Consider the following 19041-nt stretch of genomic DNA (forward strand, 5'->3'; position numbering starts at 1 on the left):
CAGCATTGGTAAAGCCCAATCGGAGTCGGCAGAGTAAGCCGGTGTAGGTATTGCAAAACTGAGAACTTTCAAGCGAAGACCCTTGCATGAAGGAGTTGCTGTTCGTATATTCGTATAGGTGGTCGTAAGAGGGGTCTCATGGCGGGGCTGGAGTCCTAGGCTGCTGTGGATAGAGATGGAGGCATCCTCCCAATCAGTCCCATCAGTAGATACTATGTAAGCAGTCGCTTGAGCAAGGCAATCGAAACTGAACAAATGCTTTCTAATTCAATTCATGGACTCAAGTCCGCGCAATGACTGGTACACAACATGCAACGCCAATGTTAGATCAAAATAACGTCAAGTGGTTATACACAGTGCCGGCTTCTGGGGACTAGTTGATTTCAAGCCCCAAGTACGACAAGGCCCCAATAAGAAGATTGTGGGCTTGCTTGTGATAAATGGGGTGCCATAAATGCCTCATCTTAGGAAGTATTCGACAAGAACCCCACAGACGATAGAATTACATCCTAAACTACGTCACCTAATCCAGAGGCGGGATTAGACTACTAATCAAGAAGATGGGTAACCCGAAAGCAAGTTGCCCGAGAGTTCACCCTGTATATCCCTCAACAGTGATGGCATAATCTTATCAAGGCCAACGATAACATCTGCTATATGACAAGACAGGTGACGAAATCAGAGGTAGATCGGAAATTGAAGCGGCCATGTGTGAAAGTGCTCAGCTATAATAAGTAGAAGAGGACCACTCCATAGCTAGTTCAATGTTATACCTAGATAAGAACAGACCTTCCAATATACTGTCCGTGTGACGGCAAGTTGCAGTGTCCTTATTAATGTATAGGAAAAGGACAGCGCGGAAGAATGAAGGACCGAGCCGGGCGCGTATCGTCGCCTGGGAGCTACCCCAACAACTGAAGGGTGAGGTTCTCATAGACCTCATAGACATGTAGTTGTCCTCCTCTTGATTCGATATGCATAGTGTACGACCCAGAATCTTGAAGATGGCCTCTTTTGCTGCAAAGCCCACGTCTAGAAGCCTCTCCTTAATGTGTCGCGGTATGCTCTAAGTGGACCCCTACCGGCAGTTCAGTCTGACAGCCATCGCTACATCTAGGAGAGCCTATCCAGCGCGAACAACTATATCAATACACCAATGGTCGATTTTTAGTCAATGAAAAGCATGAGATGTCAAAACGATATGCCGAATTTGATCTTGATGCTCTTTGTGCACTTGTTTCGGCTTTGCCACATATTTCTTCGCCCATCTCTAGGATTGACAAGATGGAGGGTGGGTTCAACAAGGCCTTACTAATGACTGCGGAGAATGGGAAAGAAGTTATCGCAAAGTTACCGTGTCCCAAGGTTGTGCCCCCGCAATATAGCACCGCATCTGAAGCAGCTGTTTTGGAATATGGTAAATTTAATCCGATCCGCTCCCAAAATTAAAGATGCTGACCTGAATGTCCCCCAGTGAGGTCTCATACCTCTGTTCCCGTGTGCAAGGTTCTTGGGTGGAGCTCTGACTCTTCGAATCCAGTTGGTTCCGAGTATATCATAATGGAGAAAGCTCACGGGAAGCAGTTGGTCGATGTATGGGGCGAAATGAATCAGCTGCAGCAGTTCCGGCTCGTTCAATGCCTGGTCCGGCTCGAAAGTCAGTTGGCAGCGTTGGAGTTTCCGGCTTATGGAAACCTGTATTTTCGGCCTCCGGATCCCAAGGGCTCGGTCAGAGCTGTTCCAATAGATGACAAATTCTGTGTTGGCCCGGCATATAGTGCATCGTGGTTTCCGCAGCCGGGCGAGGAACGTCATGCAGGCCCATGTATGTCACCAATGAACACCATTGAAAACACATGCTAAATCCACGGTCTTCAAGGGCAGTGCCTTACAGACCTTGGACTTGGGTTGACCAGTCGGGGTCTTGCGCACCTACAACATTCGTCGTTTGCTCCTCGTAGACCCCATTTCGGCACCAAATCTGAGCACCTCGAGATCTTGACAAAGGTTAGGGAGACAATGCTACATTTGGGGGGGTTCGCCCCACTGCAGAAGTTTTCTAAGCCTACGCTGTGGCATAGCGACCTTCACCTGGGCAATATATACGTTTCCGAGGAGGATCCAACAGCTATCGTCAACATAATCGATTGGCAGTTCACCTCGATTATGCCCGCTTTCATGCAAGTTCAGTGGCCTTCTTTTCTTGCCCCACCTGATGGCTATGAAGCTGGTACCGTCAAACCGGAACTACCTCCAAATTTTGAAGAAATGGACGCCGATGAGAAAGCATTTGCTATCACCGAGAGAGATCGAGCTTTACTCTCGAAATGCTACGAAGCAGCTTTGGTCAAGAACCACATGCCATCGTACTTGGCTATGACTCGAGTTGACTCCGCTGTTCGATACCTTTTCTCATTCGCAGAAGACACGACAAAGGATGGGATTGTTCCGCTTCGTGATTGCTTAACCCAAGTCGCTGAACACTGGAACGAAATGGGTATCACTGAGCAGTGTCCTTATCACATTACGGATGAAGCATTATCAAAGCATAGATCAGAGCTAGCACGGTACAATGATTGGCAAACACTCAAAGGCTATACACAGGAACTGTTGCACTCAGACGATGAGGGCTGGGTTTCCCCCCAACTCGATTTTGAAAAGGTCCAGGCAAGACATGCTGAACTCTTTCAACTATACATGGAGAGAGAAACCCAAGATATGACTGAGGAAGAGGCAAGAAGGCTTTGGTTTTACATAGAACATTCCTAGCGGAGTCGAATGCGACACTATGCGTCGATTGTGTCATCAGATGCGTTGGCTTTGCTGCTTAGCTCAGGTTCAAGCAGTGGTTGTTTGCAGGCCCTGAAATAACGCGTCAGATGATTGATCGATGCGATTGCTGCGGTATATCAATTGATCATACCTATCAACCCAGGTTATCCTTCGCCTGCTTCTCGACGTCTTCCCATATCTCATCAAAAGCGGTTGACATCCTTTCTTTCGGTTCATTGACATTGATGTCCACGAAAGCAAGATTCCCGTGGCTGGAGTTCTTTTTCCTCCACTTTTGGAGTGACTCGTTGGTGGCCTCTGAGTTGACTTGAACGTAGACCCTTTTCTTACCATCCTTCACTTCTCCCGCGTCCAAGCGCAGTTGCCATTTCTTATCTTTGTTACCGCTCTTAGGAGGCGCAATGCGAGCTCCAGGTGAATGGGTCTTCCATAACTTGCTCACCTGGCCCTCCCGGACCATCATATTCTTAAACTCTTTGAGTGCCTTCGACATGATGAGATTTGAGGGAATGGCCAATAAAGAAGATCGATGAATACAAGGAGAATGAGGAGGAATGAAGACTTTGAGGTTGCAAATACTTCTTTCCCTCCATAGTCCTTCGCCTCCCTTTTATGGCCTTCTGAAAGATAGCGCCCTCGAAACTCTTGTCACTTGACCCTCCTGGCCCAACTACATGAAGCCAATAAGGTCTCGCTCCTCGCACACCACTAAGTTACCGTCAGTGTTGAACTTGCCTTAACCGCCTTGATGTTTCGAATGATGGCGATCTCGCAGGGGCTATCGAGAAATCCTCTACTAAGGTTGCTAAAGCGAGGAGATGGATGTAAGGCTGAAACTGCACGTTGGAGTTGCATAGACGCGAGCATGGAGTTGGCCAATCGAAGGAGACACTGCTATCAATGCCACTACTTCGTTCGTACCCACTCGACGCCAATGAACAAGTTCACGTCCGATGTTCATTCGTAGCTTGTGGCCAATGAGTAGGGAAACATCAGCTAAGGAATGAGACATCATCCGTCCTCCCCTGTTCGGTTTCTATTTACGGCTTACAACTAGCGAATCTAGTCGCTCCTAAGCGGCTATATCTTCCCGCTTATTTGCTGAACGGATGCCGTACATCAGCTAGTGCTATTCCTCATTACTTTGTACACGCTACCCCTCTTCCTGAACCCTGTTCGTGCTGTCCGACCATCTTATTGGCCCTGTCTGGGGCGATATATGACTCCCTTCACGCTGTAAGCGCTGAGTTCCAGGCATCGCTATTGTACGGTGCGCGCTTTTCATTCTGGTCCGGATAGTAATCCATCATTAGTATGGCTTACATAAATTTGTAGCACAGTGCGGAGGAAAAGGATCCTCTGCGGCGCAGTGGTAAATAACTCATTGTGAAGTCAGCCATTACTTTCCTGATCCACAACTTGGTGGGCTAGTTTTGTGGTTGACTGTTTGCATTAAACCATATCCCAGATTTCTTCTTCATGTTTGGCTATGAGAAGATCCGCTCTGTTGGTCTGTTGTGTTTGCACATGATAGAGTTTCTCGTCATCTCCACGCCTTGTTTTCAACATGATCTGCATCCGGATGAGTGCACCGGCGGAGCTATATCCACACAGTCTCGGTAGCTGGCAACGACTGATTCCCCGAATGGGTATTTTGTGGCGGGATGAATTCTATCACACTCATAGCATTGTATCTCAGTATCTCAAGCCACTGATTTTGAGCGTATTTCAAGTAAGGTTGTGGGTTTGCAGGTGGAAAGGCCCGCGAAGACTAAAGTCAAAACCCAGCCGGGCTGGAACCTTGGCGAACCTTGGCCACCCACCAGATCGCCACCATTTTCTGCTTCAATAATCCCCCACCTCACATCCATCGTGATCAGTAATTCTGGGTTGGTACAGTCTGTGTCTCTTGATTATCATGTGTATCATGGATCTACTTAGATTGTGAAACATCGATCTACTGCATTGTCCACGGGAAGTTGGGACCAAATCTCGGCCCGTGTGCAGTTCCTTTACAAGGTTGGATGACGAAATAGACTCCGACAGCAAAGATGGAATACCAAGAAGAACAGAAGCCTGATCCTAGATCTCCGACTCAGTTTGGAGGCTCGATGGATGGCGGTGATAGCAATGACTCGGCTCTCTCATTACTGGATGAGAAACGAGAGAAGCATTTGATTCGCAAGATTGACCTACATATCATTCCTTTTGTCGTTCTTTTATATCTGTTTAGCTTTCTTGATAGAGGTATGTCTTCCTGTACATGTTACTTCGCAAGTCTACTTCCAGTTTATGACTACTCGAATGATTGGCATACTTGCTAACAAGCCCTAGTCAACATTGGCAATGCCCGTCTATATGGGATGGAAGAAGATCTGGGCCTGGTCGGAGATCAATACCAGATTGCAGTATCTATTCTGTTTGTAACTTACTGTGTATGTCTGGATTTACACATATGTGTGGCTCTCACGCAACATCTGATACTGTATAGCTCTTCGAAGTGCCGTCAAACTTGGTTATCAAGAAGCTCAGGCCATCACGCTACATTGCGTCGATATCGGTTATTTGGGGCATCATAGCGACTCTCACTGGAATAACCCAGAATTATGGAGGCCTCATCGCTTGTCGCATCCTTCTAGGTTAGTCACAGACCATGAGTTGGTGATGTGAGCCCGAGCTAACAGATATAGGCGTCGTGGAAGCCGGACTGTTTCCTGGAATGGTTACCTATCTCACTATTTTCTATAGCAAGCGTGAAATAGCACTGCGCACAGGCTACCTATTCAGCAGTGCAGCCGCTGCCGGCGCATTTGGCGGACTTTTAGCTTACGGCATCGGCTTCATGGACGGCGTCGCCGGTCTACGAGGTTGGAGATGGATCATGATCATAGAAGGCATTCCAACCGTCATACTAGGGGGCCTATCCTGGTTCTTTCTCGCGGATGACCTCGATACAGCCTATTACCTGGACGATGAGGAGAAGGCCCTAGTAGTTCGACTCCGTCGTCGCGACGTGGGCCAAACATCGTCCGCCCAAAAATTTCACTGGGCAGACGTCAAAGAAGGTGCGCTGGACTGGAGAATCTACGCCTTCTGCATTGCTCAATTTGGTGTCGACACTATGCTATACGGGTACAGCACCTTCCTCCCAACCATTATCCAGGGCATGGGGTCGTGGACAACACCCGAAGTGCAGGCTCTTACGATTCCTTGCTATGCGGTGGGCGCAATAAGTTATCTGATAATTGCTTGGGCGAGCGATAGAACTCAGCGTCGCGGAGTATTTACTTGCATCTTTGCCGCAATATCAGTGGTTGGCTATGGAATCCTGATATCGGATTCTTCGTCAGGAGTACACTACTTCGGCGCCTTGCTTATTGCCCTAGGATTATATGTGGCTGTCGGATTACCTCTCGCATGGCTCCCGACCACTCTTCCTCGTTATGGAAAGCGTACATTCGCCACGGGGCTGCAACTGACTTTCGGCAACGTCAGCGGCGTCATGTCTCCTTTCTTATACAAGACGAATGAAGCACCGCGTTATGTTCGGGGCAATGCAGTGACTCTGTCGCTGGTTGGATTTGCCGGTGTTGTGTATGGTCTTATGTGGTGGTACTATCATGGGAAGAATAAGCGCAGAGAACAGGGACTGGAAGATGAAAAGATTGTAGGGATGTCAGAAGAAGAAATTGAGGAAATGGGAGACAGAAATCCTCGGTTTAAATATAGTACCTGATATGTTGCGCAGATCTCCAAAATGCGAGCAAATCTCGGTGTTGCCATGGCTGTGGGACACACCAGACGAACGTCCTCTGTTTCTTGGCATTGATTAGCCGTCTGTCGATCATCTCGATTAGCCTGTAATCCATCCTTTTTTCAGATCTCAATGTCATCTAAATGCATCTGCCCATGACGTCGAGGGTCCGTGTTCACCATGGTTCACGTGCTCTCGCTTAGCTCTGTGATATTATCTTTCTTCACTGCGGTGGCAGGAATTTTCTATTATAATCATAGTCTGTCGCGTAGTACGAATTGTCGTGACTCTGTCTTCTCGTCAGCTTTTGGTGCAAGTTGGAGGGCCTGGATTCAAAGCCCATGTATAGAGCAACATAATGACTGGAATCTTTACCAACACCTTGGCGGATATGGGCCCTGGGTCGAGAAAACCGCCGAAGACGATGAAATACAGGGGAATGACGTACCGGACAGTTGCACAGTCGACCAGATACACATGGTACTTTTTCTCTCTGTTAATCCAAGATGCCATTTCGCTAATCGACGATTAGATGTCGCGCCATGCGGCGAGGTATCCAACCAGGTCTGCAGGAAACCGTAGGTGATCTGCCATCAGGAGAGTCTCTGGATAATACTAACGAGACATTTCACCGTGGCTACAGGCCATCTTGCCCTTTTTGATAGAATCCATAAAGCAGGGATTCCGCTGAACGGCTCATTGTCATTCCTGAACAACTGGACCTACATCACCAGCAATCCAGAACGAGACTTCGAACAATTGACCACAACCGGTCCATACGCTGGCACTCACCAAGCCTTCGAAACTGGACTCCGATTCGCAGCCCATTACAAACACCTCATCCCTTCTGATGCAAACACAAAGTTCTGGGCAAGTGATTCCAAGCGCGTCATCGAAACAGCCCAACACTTTGCCTCGGGGTTATTTGGGTCTGACTGGGAAAAGGTCGGAAAGGCCGCTCTAGAAATCATCCCGGAGACATTTGATCGCCGCGCAGATACGCTCACACCGGGAGATACCTGTCTAAGATATCTAGAAGATGAAGATCGCGGCCATGACAACGGCGTCAAGATGCTCACTTTGTTTCAGCAAGCGTATATCCCGGCTATTGCGGAGCGACTGCTCGTTGAGGAGGGCAACCGTGAGCTTGAGGGTTTCACCAACTGGGAGATCTTCAGCATGCAGGAAATGTGTGGTTTTGAAACGACTGTTCGGGGCTCGAGTCCCTGGTGCGATGTCTTCACGCGCGAAGATTGGAAGAATTTTGAATACGGACGTGATTTGGTGCATTACTATCGTGGAGGCCCGGGAAATCCTTACGCGGGCGCAATGGGCTGGCTTTGGCTGAATGCCACAGCAAATCTTTTGCGAGAGGGGCCCAAGGCGGGTTCAATGTTCTTCAGTTTGTGAGTGACTCGAATTCAAGCCAAGGGAGCTGAGACGCAAGAGTCTAACGTGTGTTCCAGTGTCCACGACGGGGATATAGCACCTTTCTTGACTGCGCTGGACATAATGAAAGACGCAAAGTACGACCGATTTCTTCCTGTCACACATCGGGCAGAAGACCGCATTTGGTATACCTCAACTGTGATGCCAATGGGCGGTCGGGTCACGCTCGAACGGATGACCTGTTCGCCAACTGATCCTGTCCACAGCATGAACAAAACATTTCTCCGGATCAACATCAACGACAAGATTGTGCCGCTGTCATACTGTAAGTCTGGACCTGGCTTGTCTTGTCCGTTAATGGAGTTCATCGGTCATGTGGATAGAAGAAGGATTGAAGTAGGAGAGTTTGGGGATGTATGTGGTTTGGATGGTGATGTTGGAGGAATAACATTTCTTCGGCAACAGCAACCTGAATAGAGATGCGAGATATGTCATCTAAGTGTTATAGGAGGCATCTTTGACATAGTTGCTGGGAGTCTGTGGAACATGCTTTGTTCAAGAATGCTGGCCTACGCAGATTTGCCGCATGAGCTGAGGTTACTTAACATTTCTTCAATAGGAAGGACTGTTTCATCAGGCGCTATCTCCTAGGGTTATCACCTGGGTGATTATAAGACGAGATGCGCTCAGGACAGTCGTAGATCATGATGGACTTATCATTAAACTGAAATCGGTAGGGTTTAACATATTGAGCTACTAGTAATAGTATCTACTAGTATATATTGTACAGGGGCGGATGGGTGAAAATTATAGGATTGACAACAACTTCGTTCGTTTGATGGGTACCGTTCAGGCTGAATTAGTGCTAGGAACATATAGACTAGCTAATGAAGGACCTTTCGGTATATCTATTGAGGCCCAGACTATATATTAGATATAAATGATATGATTAATTGGGGTAAAGCGACTTGAAGCGGTCAAGATCCGCCGTCCATACCGCAGCGACTCACGTGACGGTATCCGGGCTAACACTCACTGTTTGTTGCGCCCAAAACTTTTGGACGGAAATCAGCTTCCATCCAACGGATCCTTTCATAAGACCGCTTCTTCTCATCCAAACGTCACCTATTATCCTTTACGAGATAATTCCAGCTCCGGGAATCCTCTTTTTTGCCTGCACCTAGTATATCAGCAGCGATCCACATTATTTTCCGAAATGGAGTACCACTTCGTTCCTCCGGAGGAGCGCGCCAGAGACGAGAAGGGTAACCTCCTACCCTGGGGCTACGTTTACAAAGAGTAAGTCTTACACCATTGCGTCCTTTCCCCAAACAACTGCAACTCAATTCTCACCCACCGTCTTTCCAGTGAATCTCGGAACCCTCGTCGACCCCCCGAAGAATCTGGCCCATTTGGCAAGCGCAGAAACGCCCGCTATGAACATACCCGATCTCGCACACGCACCGGCACACCGGCAGCAAAGCGCGAAAACCCCAATGTAGCAGAATTCGGGCGTCTATTTGCCCAACAACAAGAAGAGGAGAAAGCGCGCAGCAACACCCTGCCCAAGTCATCCTCCGCTTCCAACCTCGACAACGCCCGGAAGCAGCAGACAGAGAAAGTCGCAACCGAGTGCATACTATACGGTTACAAGAGCAAGGATTTCGAATGGAAAGTGATAGACAAGTACGAGCGGATCTCTCGCGGGTTCATCTGTGAGGACTATCCGCGGACCGACCCCAATGCTTTGAACGGGTATTCGCAGCTCCTGAGCGGCGGTGATGTGGTCATCCGGGCGAACTTATCAGCGGACGCGAATCGCAAATCGAAGCGCTATGCGGGCGGATTTCACTGGATTAAAGTCACATTTGATTCGACGACAGCCGCCGATCGCGCGTGCTTCTACTCTCCGCAGGAAATCGATGGCCATTTGGTCTTTTGTGAGCTGTATCATGGCCAGGGACCTGCGGAGGATGCCCCTATCGTACAAGGATCTACCGAGGCAACTCGTCTCCAGTCGAAGGCGGCGCCTCGCACTTTGACTTCGTCGCATTCGACGAGTTTCCTCCAACCGAAGGACACAGCCACCAAGGAACGCCATACACTACCGAGATCTTTCGCCTCGAATAACCTGTCCAGTATCCTCGACGCCCATGAAGAAGAATCCCAGGAATCATCATCGACCCCCACCGCTAGCTCCGCAACAGCCACCGCCATCGAGCAACCAGCACCCCTGCAGCAGCGCACAGTCGCCAAGGAGCCCAAGCCCGAATCAGACTTCATGACGCATATCCCGACGGTGCGTCGGACGAAGCTCCGACCCATTACAGAAGCCCTTCCACCTCAGCCTACGGTCACAGAGCGAGTGCTGCGCTCCATCCCTATTCTCAGCTGGTTCACAGGTGACATTGTGGGCGATGGACCTCAACTCCGCGAAGACGGGGCATTCGATTTCGACAAGTCGAACACCTACTGGAAATTCTGGTACATGGTCGATAGAGTCCTGGGGACAGATATCTGCGGACTGAAGGAGGAGTCATGACATCTAACATCTATCCCTTTCACTCCTATTTGCTATATATCAATGGAACAAAGACTCCTTGAGAAGAGCAGGGGAGAAAAATAAAACGAGGACAAGAGAAAAAAAATCGACCACACGCGCCGATTGAACCCAAGTCCAGTCCCGTGGAACCAAACGGTGCCCTCGTTTTCTCCTAGCAGATACCCTGATGCATGTACGATAGTGCTTTGCTTCTTTTCCCGTGTTCGTCAACGATAATGCTTGATTGTTGACAGTTTTCCTTTTACGAAGAGTGTGTGGTTTGTGGCGCTGCATTGTCAGCTTGTGTCTTTTCATTCTTTCGAACCTTTTTACTTTGCATTTTAAGTGTCTGGCGCTGGGCATATGGTCATTCATTTCATTGTTGGGCTGCATAGAGATGCGATGGAGAAAATAATCATAGCATGTTTAGTTTGGGGTTGTTATCTTTTTCCTTGTAAGTCACATATTCAAATATGTGTGTGTGTGTCATTGGAGTAGACGTGCGCATCGTATCATCGTCATTTATACATCATGAGCCATCATCATCAGAACCCAACATGGTAAACACAGTAAGAGAACAAGCACCCCCATCCCCACCATAAATAAGATATGTCCTATACCCCCACCTCCCCCCCCCGCCCCCCGGGGGCAACAAAGGATACCCTCAATGCATCACAACAGCCACATGATCATTCATATACTTTTTGATGTTTCCCAAGAAACAAGCAGCGATGATAGACACGCCCCCGAACCCAATACTAGCATAATACACCCACTTATAGCTCTCAGCGTAGGCGAGCTGACCGGCCGCCACGACGGCATTGTACGCAGTCTCGTTACCCGCGATGCCAGGTATGAGCTTTAATTCATCGAGTAGAGACGCACCGGTCAGTTCGATCGCTTCGGCGATGTATGTGGTGTTGGTTATGTTGAGCTCGGTGAGCATGACGCCGCCGATGTAGTGTTGTGCGTTGGGGACGAATTTGGAGATGAAGATGTTGTAGTAGATTGTGTAGCCGATGCCGCCGCCGGCGACGCGGATGGAGAGGGTGAGGGCTGAGATGGTGGCGATGAGGTCCTGGAGATGGGTTAGTTAGTCTATGGGGTGTATGTGGAGGGTTGGTGTTGTTAATAAGGGGGGTAGGCTTACGTCTGGACATATAATTGTTGTGATGATTGAGGCTGGGACGATTATGCCCCCGATTCCTAGGCCTGCGATGATTAGAATGCCCCAGAGTTGGTATAGGTTGTCTGGTCGGCCTATTGACATGGCACCGCAGCCTGAGAGGATGTTAGCGTTCTGTTCGTGCTCAAGGTTAAAGGGTTATGCAGACCTGCTGTCATGAGGACGCTGCTGATGATGAGTAGCTCCTTGTTGTGGCCGTGCAAGACACTGAGGAGCCATAGGATGATACAAGCACCTGCCATGATGCCGAGCCCGATGGGGAGACTCCGAATACCAACGTCGACGGGATCGTGACCATACACGTTGAATGACTGTGTGGGCCAGAACATGAGAACAGAGAAGAAGTTTGCTCCTGAGATGAACGTGATGACTAGGGTCAAGCCCAATATGCGTGGCTCTTGCTTTAGTCGGCTTGGAAAGATGGGATACTTGGCACCATAAATCTCCCAAAATGCAAACACAACCAAGGCTACAAAACCAAGAATCAGGGGAACCAGAACATGAGCGGATGTCCAGTCATACTGTTTATATGTCAGTGATTAGAATGACGTTTCCAAGACGGGAAATGGGAATCGAACCATATATCCACCCCACTGCAGTCCAGCCAAGAAGATGATAAGGCCGGAAATACTGAGGAACCCCCCGATGAAGTCTATACGACTGATAATATCGGATCTCGTCAAGCCTTCTGAATTGACTCGTGGTGGCGGGAAGTAAAAGAGGGCTGTGATGAGCAAACCGAAACCACTCCATGCTCCGCAGAAAGCCCCGACATAGCGCCATCCGCTGTGTGCTGCAATAAGCTGAGCCCATAGCACAGATGGGCAAAAGGGCAAGATGGTGAAAATTAATACTGAGACATATTTTCCTCTCTGTCGAGTTGGTGCCATTTCTGAGGTGGCGGCTAATGCAGTCAACTCATTGATACCTGCACCTGCGCCCGCTATTGCCATTCCCGCTGTATGTTTGTTAGCCCCCAATTCAGAGCAATTGATATGGCGGATAACATTATGTATACCTACCAATGAAAATGTTCATCGTATGTGCCGTACTGCTGACTATCATACCAAGGCAAACAAGGGAGGCTCCGATGAGGGCAACGTATCGACGACCGATCAAATCCGAAAGTGATCCGACAAAAGGGCAGACACCAGCAAGTGCCAGCAAGTTCGCCAGGACCTATGTCCATCCAGGAATCATTAGCTTTTGGCCACCTTATTTCTTATAGGGGGTACTCACAAACCAAACCCATCGATCCGCACCGCCAATGTCTCCGTAGACGTAAGGTGGTATGCCTCCTAAAAGGCCATTAGAACGTTGATATCCGGCATACAGACGAGGATCTCACCGAAGAGATAGACTGGAATTTGGCTTCCAGTCCATAGGAACGCCATTGCTGTGAATCCCATGAACCGACGGAAGGTCATCTAGCAATCGACAGGGTTCACAGTCAGTTTGGGGTGTGTGCCGCAAAGTCCACAACTGATCAGGCACATACTGGGTTGTCCACAGGCGCACCCATCTCTTCGTACGCAACAACCTCATCATGGCTAAATTTCCTCTCCATATTGCCGGTCGGAGGTGACTCTGCCACTGCTTTTTCATCAGTCTGCGACTGACTTGAGTGATCGGTGAGCTCCATGGGCGTTGGATGAGCAGGCTGGAGCGAGTCCTATTGGCGCGCAGCGACAATCAAACAGAAGACTCGAGATTAGAAAAAAGCAAATGCTCGCTGCAAGCCATGCATGTACTATTTATTTATTTCCTACAAGCACAGATCATCATAGTGGGTCTCTAATGATGCTGGCTTGTATAGATACTAGGGCGTGGATCCAGACCGTTTAAGGGTGACGACCCATGGAACCCAGCAGGATCTCAAATCCATCAAAGCGTCACCAGGGAGTGGACAGACCGGAGATACTACCATTCTCAGACACAACCGAGGCAATTGAGCGAATGCAAGGGCGACCATTGGGCCCTGGATAGCCGAACGGGAGGATTGACCGCGTGGATGGGATGTAAAGGAGAGGAAAATGCGGGGGAAATCCTGGGGGAGAAGCAGGATCAGAAGGGCCCTGCAGTCGCTTGACGGACAGGCTGCCGCTCCACCAGGCGACAAGTCAACGACGTCGCTTCGGTCTCCCCGGTCTTCAAAGAAACTCTATTTTCTTCAACCTTTTCTAGGTTACTGGTGCATAGAATCTATGAGTAAAATGTCTATTAAATGTCCGTGCAGAAAAGAGGGGCAATGAATCAGAAGGGGTGTATGTACACGAGATGAAAATTTGGATCCATTATCCTGGATGAAGAATTAAGTTCTCAGGAGGGCCTCGCCAATAACAGTCTCCCAATGTGGCGAGAATGCCAACAAAGTCCAGCCAGGAATAGTCGTCCCTTGCACGACCCTGGCTAGGCAGGACTACGGCTGCATGAATTCAAAGGCCCATCCAGACCTACAGCACCTCTAGATCCTGGCGCAGCCTGGTCAATAGCGTTCTCCAACCTCTTGAAGCTTATAGGACTTGGGGACTACAAAGAGGGCGGAAGCCTCGATACACAACCGTCCCATGGGGTCGCGTACTTCTCCCTTCACCCATGCCTTGCGTTCTGTGCTCCGTTCCTCGTCCAGAGTAGCATGGAAGGTGTAAAAGTTACCCGAGTACACCGGTGCACGGTATTTGAGCTGTAGATTGGCCGTGACTCCAGTGCGTTGTGGAAGATGTCTGATTGCGACTCGGGCTAGATGCTCATCGATCACGGTCCCCAGAGCACCTCCATGAACAACCGTCGGCCATCCTTCTAATCCCGGTCCGACATATGCGACATTGATGGCCTCCTTCTCCTTATCATTGTAGAATATTCTCTATGTGACCACTTCGTCAGCCATGTGCCAGGTTTCACAAGAGTTCGTAGAGGCATCGGCATGCACTACAAGGCGTGAAACTAACCTGGAATGCTAACCCTCGGCTACCTCGTAAAGGACCCGAACTCAGCCTCTGTAATTTATCTTCCTCCGAATAATTGCCGTATACCTCAGCCTCTATATAGTCGGGGTTCTCTCGAAGTTCCTTCACGATGGGCAGCCCGTGTTCGTAGATGTAACGGATTTCTTCTAGTCTTTCGCGATCTTCCTCTGTATCGGGCAATGGCGGTGGTGCGAGCTTCCTATCCATCCACTTTCCGGCAGCAATCCCAAGGCTACCGAAAATCGCAATGTACGCCAGGCGTCGCGGCCACCGCGACGGTTGAGGTATCGGTTCATGGGCGGCAGTACTGGTGTTCCTCGAGGGACGAAGTGTGTATCGACATGGTAACAGCGGCTTGTTCCGGAGGAGGCGTAATTGCGACTGTAAGACTCTGCGCGAGGAAAACATGATGCTCACATCGCAGGTTTCATCAACGACGCAGCATTTTCCCAGAGCTCGACGAAGCAACCAGTGATTAGATAAGATAGGGGATCCCTCGGCTCTTGCTGCATTATCACGTGATTGGAAGATACGCTGTCGTCTAGATACAATCTACAGCTAGTGCTAGCTACAAGGCAGGTTATTATACTGATTGACTCAAAACCATCTTTGCAGTACTTTGTTTAGCAGAAACACATGTTCCTAACATTCAGCCATAAGCTCATTATCTATGCATACCGTTTCTAGCCTGATACTCGTGAGATAAAGTAAGGGCCCTGCTTAATTTGTCGTCGGCACCTCAACCGCCCGGTAGAGGAGAATAAGTGCGGAATGGGATTCACCTGGATATGAAGGTTAGACGTCCGTCCGCTATTCAAAATCAATTAACAATTGTGTCAGGGACTTACCACCACCAGCAAGAGTCTCAATCTTCTCCCCTTCCACTTCGGTAACCTTCTCATCATTGAACCACCACCACTTGTCTTCGGTGCTTGCGCCATCACCGCTGGGCTGCTTTTTCACGTACGCAGTGTAATGTCCGCTGTCCGCACTTGCACCTTGGTGGGTGATCACACCACGTAGTTCGTAAAGACCCGTCTTGTTCACACCACTGTCTGAGGCAAGACTCGGATCAATGAGCTCAGACAATTCTTTCTTGGCGGCAAGGATTGAGGCGGTCTTTTCAGCTTCGTAATCTGCATCGGACTTGAACACATCGGTCATGGCTTCATCCCCGTCTTTCTCCGCAGCCTTAGGTTCTCCCTTGCGCTCTTCAGCAGCTTTTTTCTTCTGCATCGGCTCCAAGCTTGAACCAGATTCGGCCTCTTTCTTTTCTTCCTCCTCTCTCCGGTGAGCAAGCTTTTGGCGCTTGCGGGCACGCTCGACATCCACCTCTTCCTTCCGAATCTCACGGACTTTGTCTCTCACGGGAATGAGCTGTTTCTTCAGTTCTTCGGTGCAGAAATCCACCGCATCAAGTTCAGCGGGGAATGTGACCTTTCGCATAATCTTGGCCTTCTTCTGTGTTTCGCGCTTCCAGAAGAACCGAACGAAATGAACCGTCAGGTACTTGGGCAAGCGCGCAATGCGTGAACGCTTGGTATATACGGCATCGCGGTCGAGAACAGAGGAGCGCTTTTCAATCTTCTCTTCGAGACCAGCCATAATACCGTCATGCAAATGGTTGGTCTCTTTACCGATATGACAATCAAGCTTGTAGAAAACGTCGGAGCTGTTAGTAGCTACTTCGCCAGCCTCCTTTGCGGCCTCCTCGTCGCACTCGGTGGTGGACTCAAACCCTCCAGCCATGTACTTGTCCACGAACGAAACCTCAGCGGCAGAGTCACCTTCACCCTCCTTCACGACCAGCTTGTTACGCAACTGACTCACGATCTGTGACCAGGCCTCTTCGGCATCCTGTTGGGCATAGCCATGTCCATTGCGATCCCTTTGAGCAAATTGGGGGAAAGCATTTCGCAGAGCATTGAGAAACATGAGCGGCGGGAAACCTTCTTGCGTCTCCGACATTTGCTTGAAGAGGTCTCGCAAAGAGGACGTGAGATCCATGGAAGCACCCAAGCCGCCAAGACCGAGACTACTGAGGTTTGAAAGGCTAGAGCCTCCAGAAGAGCCGCCAGAGGGTCGGTACTTGAGCAGCGCATCCTGAAGTTCGGGAACGCTCCGCAGTGTCTGTAGCGTTGAATTCAGGTAGCAAGTATTTCCAAGGTTCTGCAGACCTGCAGGCGTTGCACCCTCCGCTCTGGCAGCTTCAGCTTCAGTCATGTCCTCCAAAAACTTGACGACTTCCTTTGGTCTACCCAAGTCCCCAGCACCTTGGCCGCCCGACGGAGTGCCCATCATCATGAACGTTTGGCCGGGTTTGGCGTTGAGGGAGGACAATGGTGTGTCATCTTTGAGCTGTCCACCCTTGACTAGGATCTTCTGCCGCTCGGGTTCGACGCCAGTGAGAGAAAATAGCTGGTATTTGAGCGTTTCGCCGTTCAGGGAAGGGTCGAGCTCCACCTCGTAGCGTTTGCCCTGGTGCTTTACAACAACTGCGTCATGGGATCAGCGGAGAAGTAGCGAGATGGCTTGGAATAAAGCACATGGCCATGAAGATACTTACCAGGTATAGAAGCCATTGTGACTTGATTCAAGGGTCTATTCTGGATGCGATTGATACCTCCTCTGAGGTCTGGCGGTAGGATGCAGTTGCGTAAACAACGACTGCGTCAGTCATCGCCGGAGAAAGCGTGGGGCAAACGACGGCCGTACTACGGCGAACTATAGCAACCTTTATGCAACTATACTCCTTCGAGACTTCACCGCTTTATTGCTTAGCAGGAGCTCACCCCTCTCTCCCCACTAACCACTACCTGTGGTAGCCCGGCAGGGTTAAAAGGCGCGCAGAACCTGGTATTTTAATTGACCATGGGATATAGTTAGAGGCTGATTTCACTTGTATTATAGCTTTAATCATGTATGTCAGTTCTTATAATAGAGACTATATCTACACTGGCTATGTAGAGTGACCTGGGCGCGTTAACTGATTCTGCCGGCAAAATACTGGAACCCCGATGCCATTTGCCGGTTGGCCGCTATCGTCCGCCGTACTACAGGCTACATCGCTGCCGGGCGGCGGGACGTTGCTCCTGACGCAGCTATTCAGGTACTTAGGTGACGCCCGCTCTGGTAGTTAAGGCTTTGAAACTCATTGGGAGGTTCTGACAATTTAATCGCGGATCTTCTGCTTGCTAACTGTGCCTTACTTGCATTCTAAACAATTATCTTCTCATCAAGCTCGCCAGCGACCTTCTACTCAGCACTCCGGGGCGCCGCCTATACGTCACAACCGCATTATGGTGATTATCAACCTTGTCCAGGGGTTCGATTCACAGACCAAGCTGACAGGACCAGTCTCAATCATTGCGTCCATACCTGTTGGCTGTTAGATCCTCGCTAACGGCAGCACTCGCGATATCGAACTTCGCTTCTCAAACCTCCGAAAGACAGTACGTTGGGCCGATTCCCACCCCCTCATCCTTATGGGTCAGATGAGGCTAATTCAGGTATCCGGACAGCAATGTTCCCGAAATTGAAGCCGCAACTTCTCCCGAATTACTTCTCAACCCCCTTACAATCTCCCGGAATGAGAACGAGAGGGTCCTTATCGAGCCCAGCGTGAACAGTGTCCGTGTCAGCATTCGCATCAAGCAGGCAGATGAGATAGAACATATCTTAGTCCACAAGTTCACTAGGTTCCTGACGCAGCGCGCGGAATCCTTCTTCATTCTACGGAGAAAGCCAGTGAAGGGTTATGACATCTCATTCCTTATTACGAACTTCCATACCGAACAGATGCTGAAACACAAGCTGGTGGACTTTATCATTCAATTGTATGTTTCATCTGCTTTGCCCATATATCGTTTGATAAATGAGAGGCTAACGACTTCTTCGTCTGATAGTATGGAGGAAGTGGACAAGGAAATCTCGGAAATGAAGCTTTTCGTATGTCCCCTTGTGTCTCTGATTGATGGAGGCTTCTGACCAACATTTCCTCTAGTTGAATGCCCGTGCCCGTTTCGTTGCCGAGTCGTTCCTGACACCGGTAAGTCGCCCTGGTTACCTCAGTTGAACCTGGCTGATAGGATTACAGTTCGATTAGATCGCCCCAGCTTCATGGTTGGCACATGACCTTGATCTTCCCTTCCTCTCAGGAACATATCGTGTACAGAAGTTTGATGCATGTTCCTTTCCGCAGTCGTCCATATCATATCTCGAAATCAAATTTGTAGCGACCATTTCATCCATTATAGGGAAATCCAGGCTGTATAGAGCCGAACACTCCGTTGTGTACGACTAAGTCTGAACAGGGCTGCCGTAGGTCTCAGCATAAATTACCTTCCTAGAACCCTCTGCTTGCCATGACAGTGCAGATGATCATATTTAGATGGGGGAGATTCATCTTCTG

The 19041-nt window shown here is 49.4% G+C and overlaps 9 protein-coding genes across 9 annotated transcripts; 5 read left to right on the plus strand and 4 right to left on the minus strand.

Annotated features, from left to right (window-relative positions):
• Positions 1-1004: 1004 nt before the first annotated feature.
• On the plus strand, positions 1005-2769 carry AKAW2_61176S (phosphotransferase family protein; the record flags this gene model as incomplete). The annotated part of the gene is made up of 4 exons (XM_041693383.1): positions 1005-1059; positions 1118-1417; positions 1475-1825; positions 1880-2769. The coding sequence occupies 4 exons, from the start codon at positions 1005-1007 to the stop codon at positions 2767-2769; spliced, it is 1596 nt and encodes a 531-aa protein (XP_041546674.1).
• Positions 2770-2926: 157 nt separating this feature from the next.
• AKAW2_61177A (uncharacterized protein) lies at positions 2927-3286 on the minus strand (the record flags this gene model as incomplete). The annotated part of the gene is made up of 1 exon (XM_041693384.1): positions 2927-3286. One exon carries the CDS (start codon positions 3284-3286, stop codon positions 2927-2929), a length of 360 nt encoding a protein of 119 aa, XP_041546675.1.
• A 1558-nt stretch (positions 3287-4844) lies between these two features.
• On the plus strand, positions 4845-6529 carry AKAW2_61178S (putative MFS transporter; the record flags this gene model as incomplete). The annotated part of the gene is made up of 4 exons (XM_041693385.1): positions 4845-5040; positions 5128-5228; positions 5285-5432; positions 5484-6529. The coding sequence occupies 4 exons, from the start codon at positions 4845-4847 to the stop codon at positions 6527-6529; spliced, it is 1491 nt and encodes a 496-aa protein (XP_041546676.1).
• Positions 6530-7024: 495 nt separating this feature from the next.
• Positions 7025-8413, plus strand: AKAW2_61179S (histidine phosphatase family protein; the record flags this gene model as incomplete). Its single annotated transcript, XM_041693386.1, has 4 exons — positions 7025-7027; positions 7080-7125; positions 7191-7953; positions 8014-8413. 4 exons carry the CDS (start codon positions 7025-7027, stop codon positions 8411-8413), a joined length of 1212 nt encoding a protein of 403 aa, XP_041546677.1.
• A 739-nt stretch (positions 8414-9152) lies between these two features.
• On the plus strand, positions 9153-10478 carry AKAW2_61180S (uncharacterized protein; the record flags this gene model as incomplete). The annotated part of the gene is made up of 2 exons (XM_041693387.1): positions 9153-9235; positions 9305-10478. 2 exons carry the CDS (start codon positions 9153-9155, stop codon positions 10476-10478), a joined length of 1257 nt encoding a protein of 418 aa, XP_041546678.1.
• Positions 10479-11571: 1093 nt separating this feature from the next.
• On the minus strand, positions 11572-13306 carry AKAW2_61181A (putative MFS drug efflux pump; the record flags this gene model as incomplete). Its single annotated transcript, XM_041693388.1, has 7 exons — positions 11572-11759; positions 11813-12185; positions 12243-12622; positions 12687-12843; positions 12904-12962; positions 13013-13091; positions 13163-13306. 7 exons carry the CDS (start codon positions 13304-13306, stop codon positions 11572-11574), a joined length of 1380 nt encoding a protein of 459 aa, XP_041546679.1.
• An 843-nt stretch (positions 13307-14149) lies between these two features.
• Positions 14150-15038, minus strand: AKAW2_61182A (PaaI family thioesterase; the record flags this gene model as incomplete). The annotated part of the gene is made up of 2 exons (XM_041693390.1): positions 14150-14527; positions 14613-15038. The coding sequence occupies 2 exons, from the start codon at positions 15036-15038 to the stop codon at positions 14150-14152; spliced, it is 804 nt and encodes a 267-aa protein (XP_041546680.1).
• Positions 15039-15440: 402 nt separating this feature from the next.
• On the minus strand, positions 15441-17212 carry UBP6 (ubiquitin-specific protease UBP6; the record flags this gene model as incomplete). Its single annotated transcript, XM_041693391.1, has 2 exons — positions 15441-17125; positions 17197-17212. The coding sequence occupies 2 exons, from the start codon at positions 17210-17212 to the stop codon at positions 15441-15443; spliced, it is 1701 nt and encodes a 566-aa protein (XP_041546681.1).
• Positions 17213-17929: 717 nt separating this feature from the next.
• Positions 17930-18735, plus strand: ARC19 (actin-related protein 2/3 complex subunit 4 family protein; the record flags this gene model as incomplete). Its single annotated transcript, XM_041693392.1, has 5 exons — positions 17930-17932; positions 17988-18082; positions 18152-18578; positions 18634-18678; positions 18727-18735. The coding sequence occupies 5 exons, from the start codon at positions 17930-17932 to the stop codon at positions 18733-18735; spliced, it is 579 nt and encodes a 192-aa protein (XP_041546682.1).
• Positions 18736-19041: the final 306 nt, after the last annotated feature.

Source organism: Aspergillus luchuensis, chromosome 6 (genome assembly GCF_016861625.1).
Source record: "Aspergillus luchuensis IFO 4308 DNA, chromosome 6, nearly complete sequence".
NCBI classification, from domain to species: Eukaryota; Fungi; Ascomycota; class Eurotiomycetes; order Eurotiales; family Aspergillaceae; genus Aspergillus; species Aspergillus luchuensis.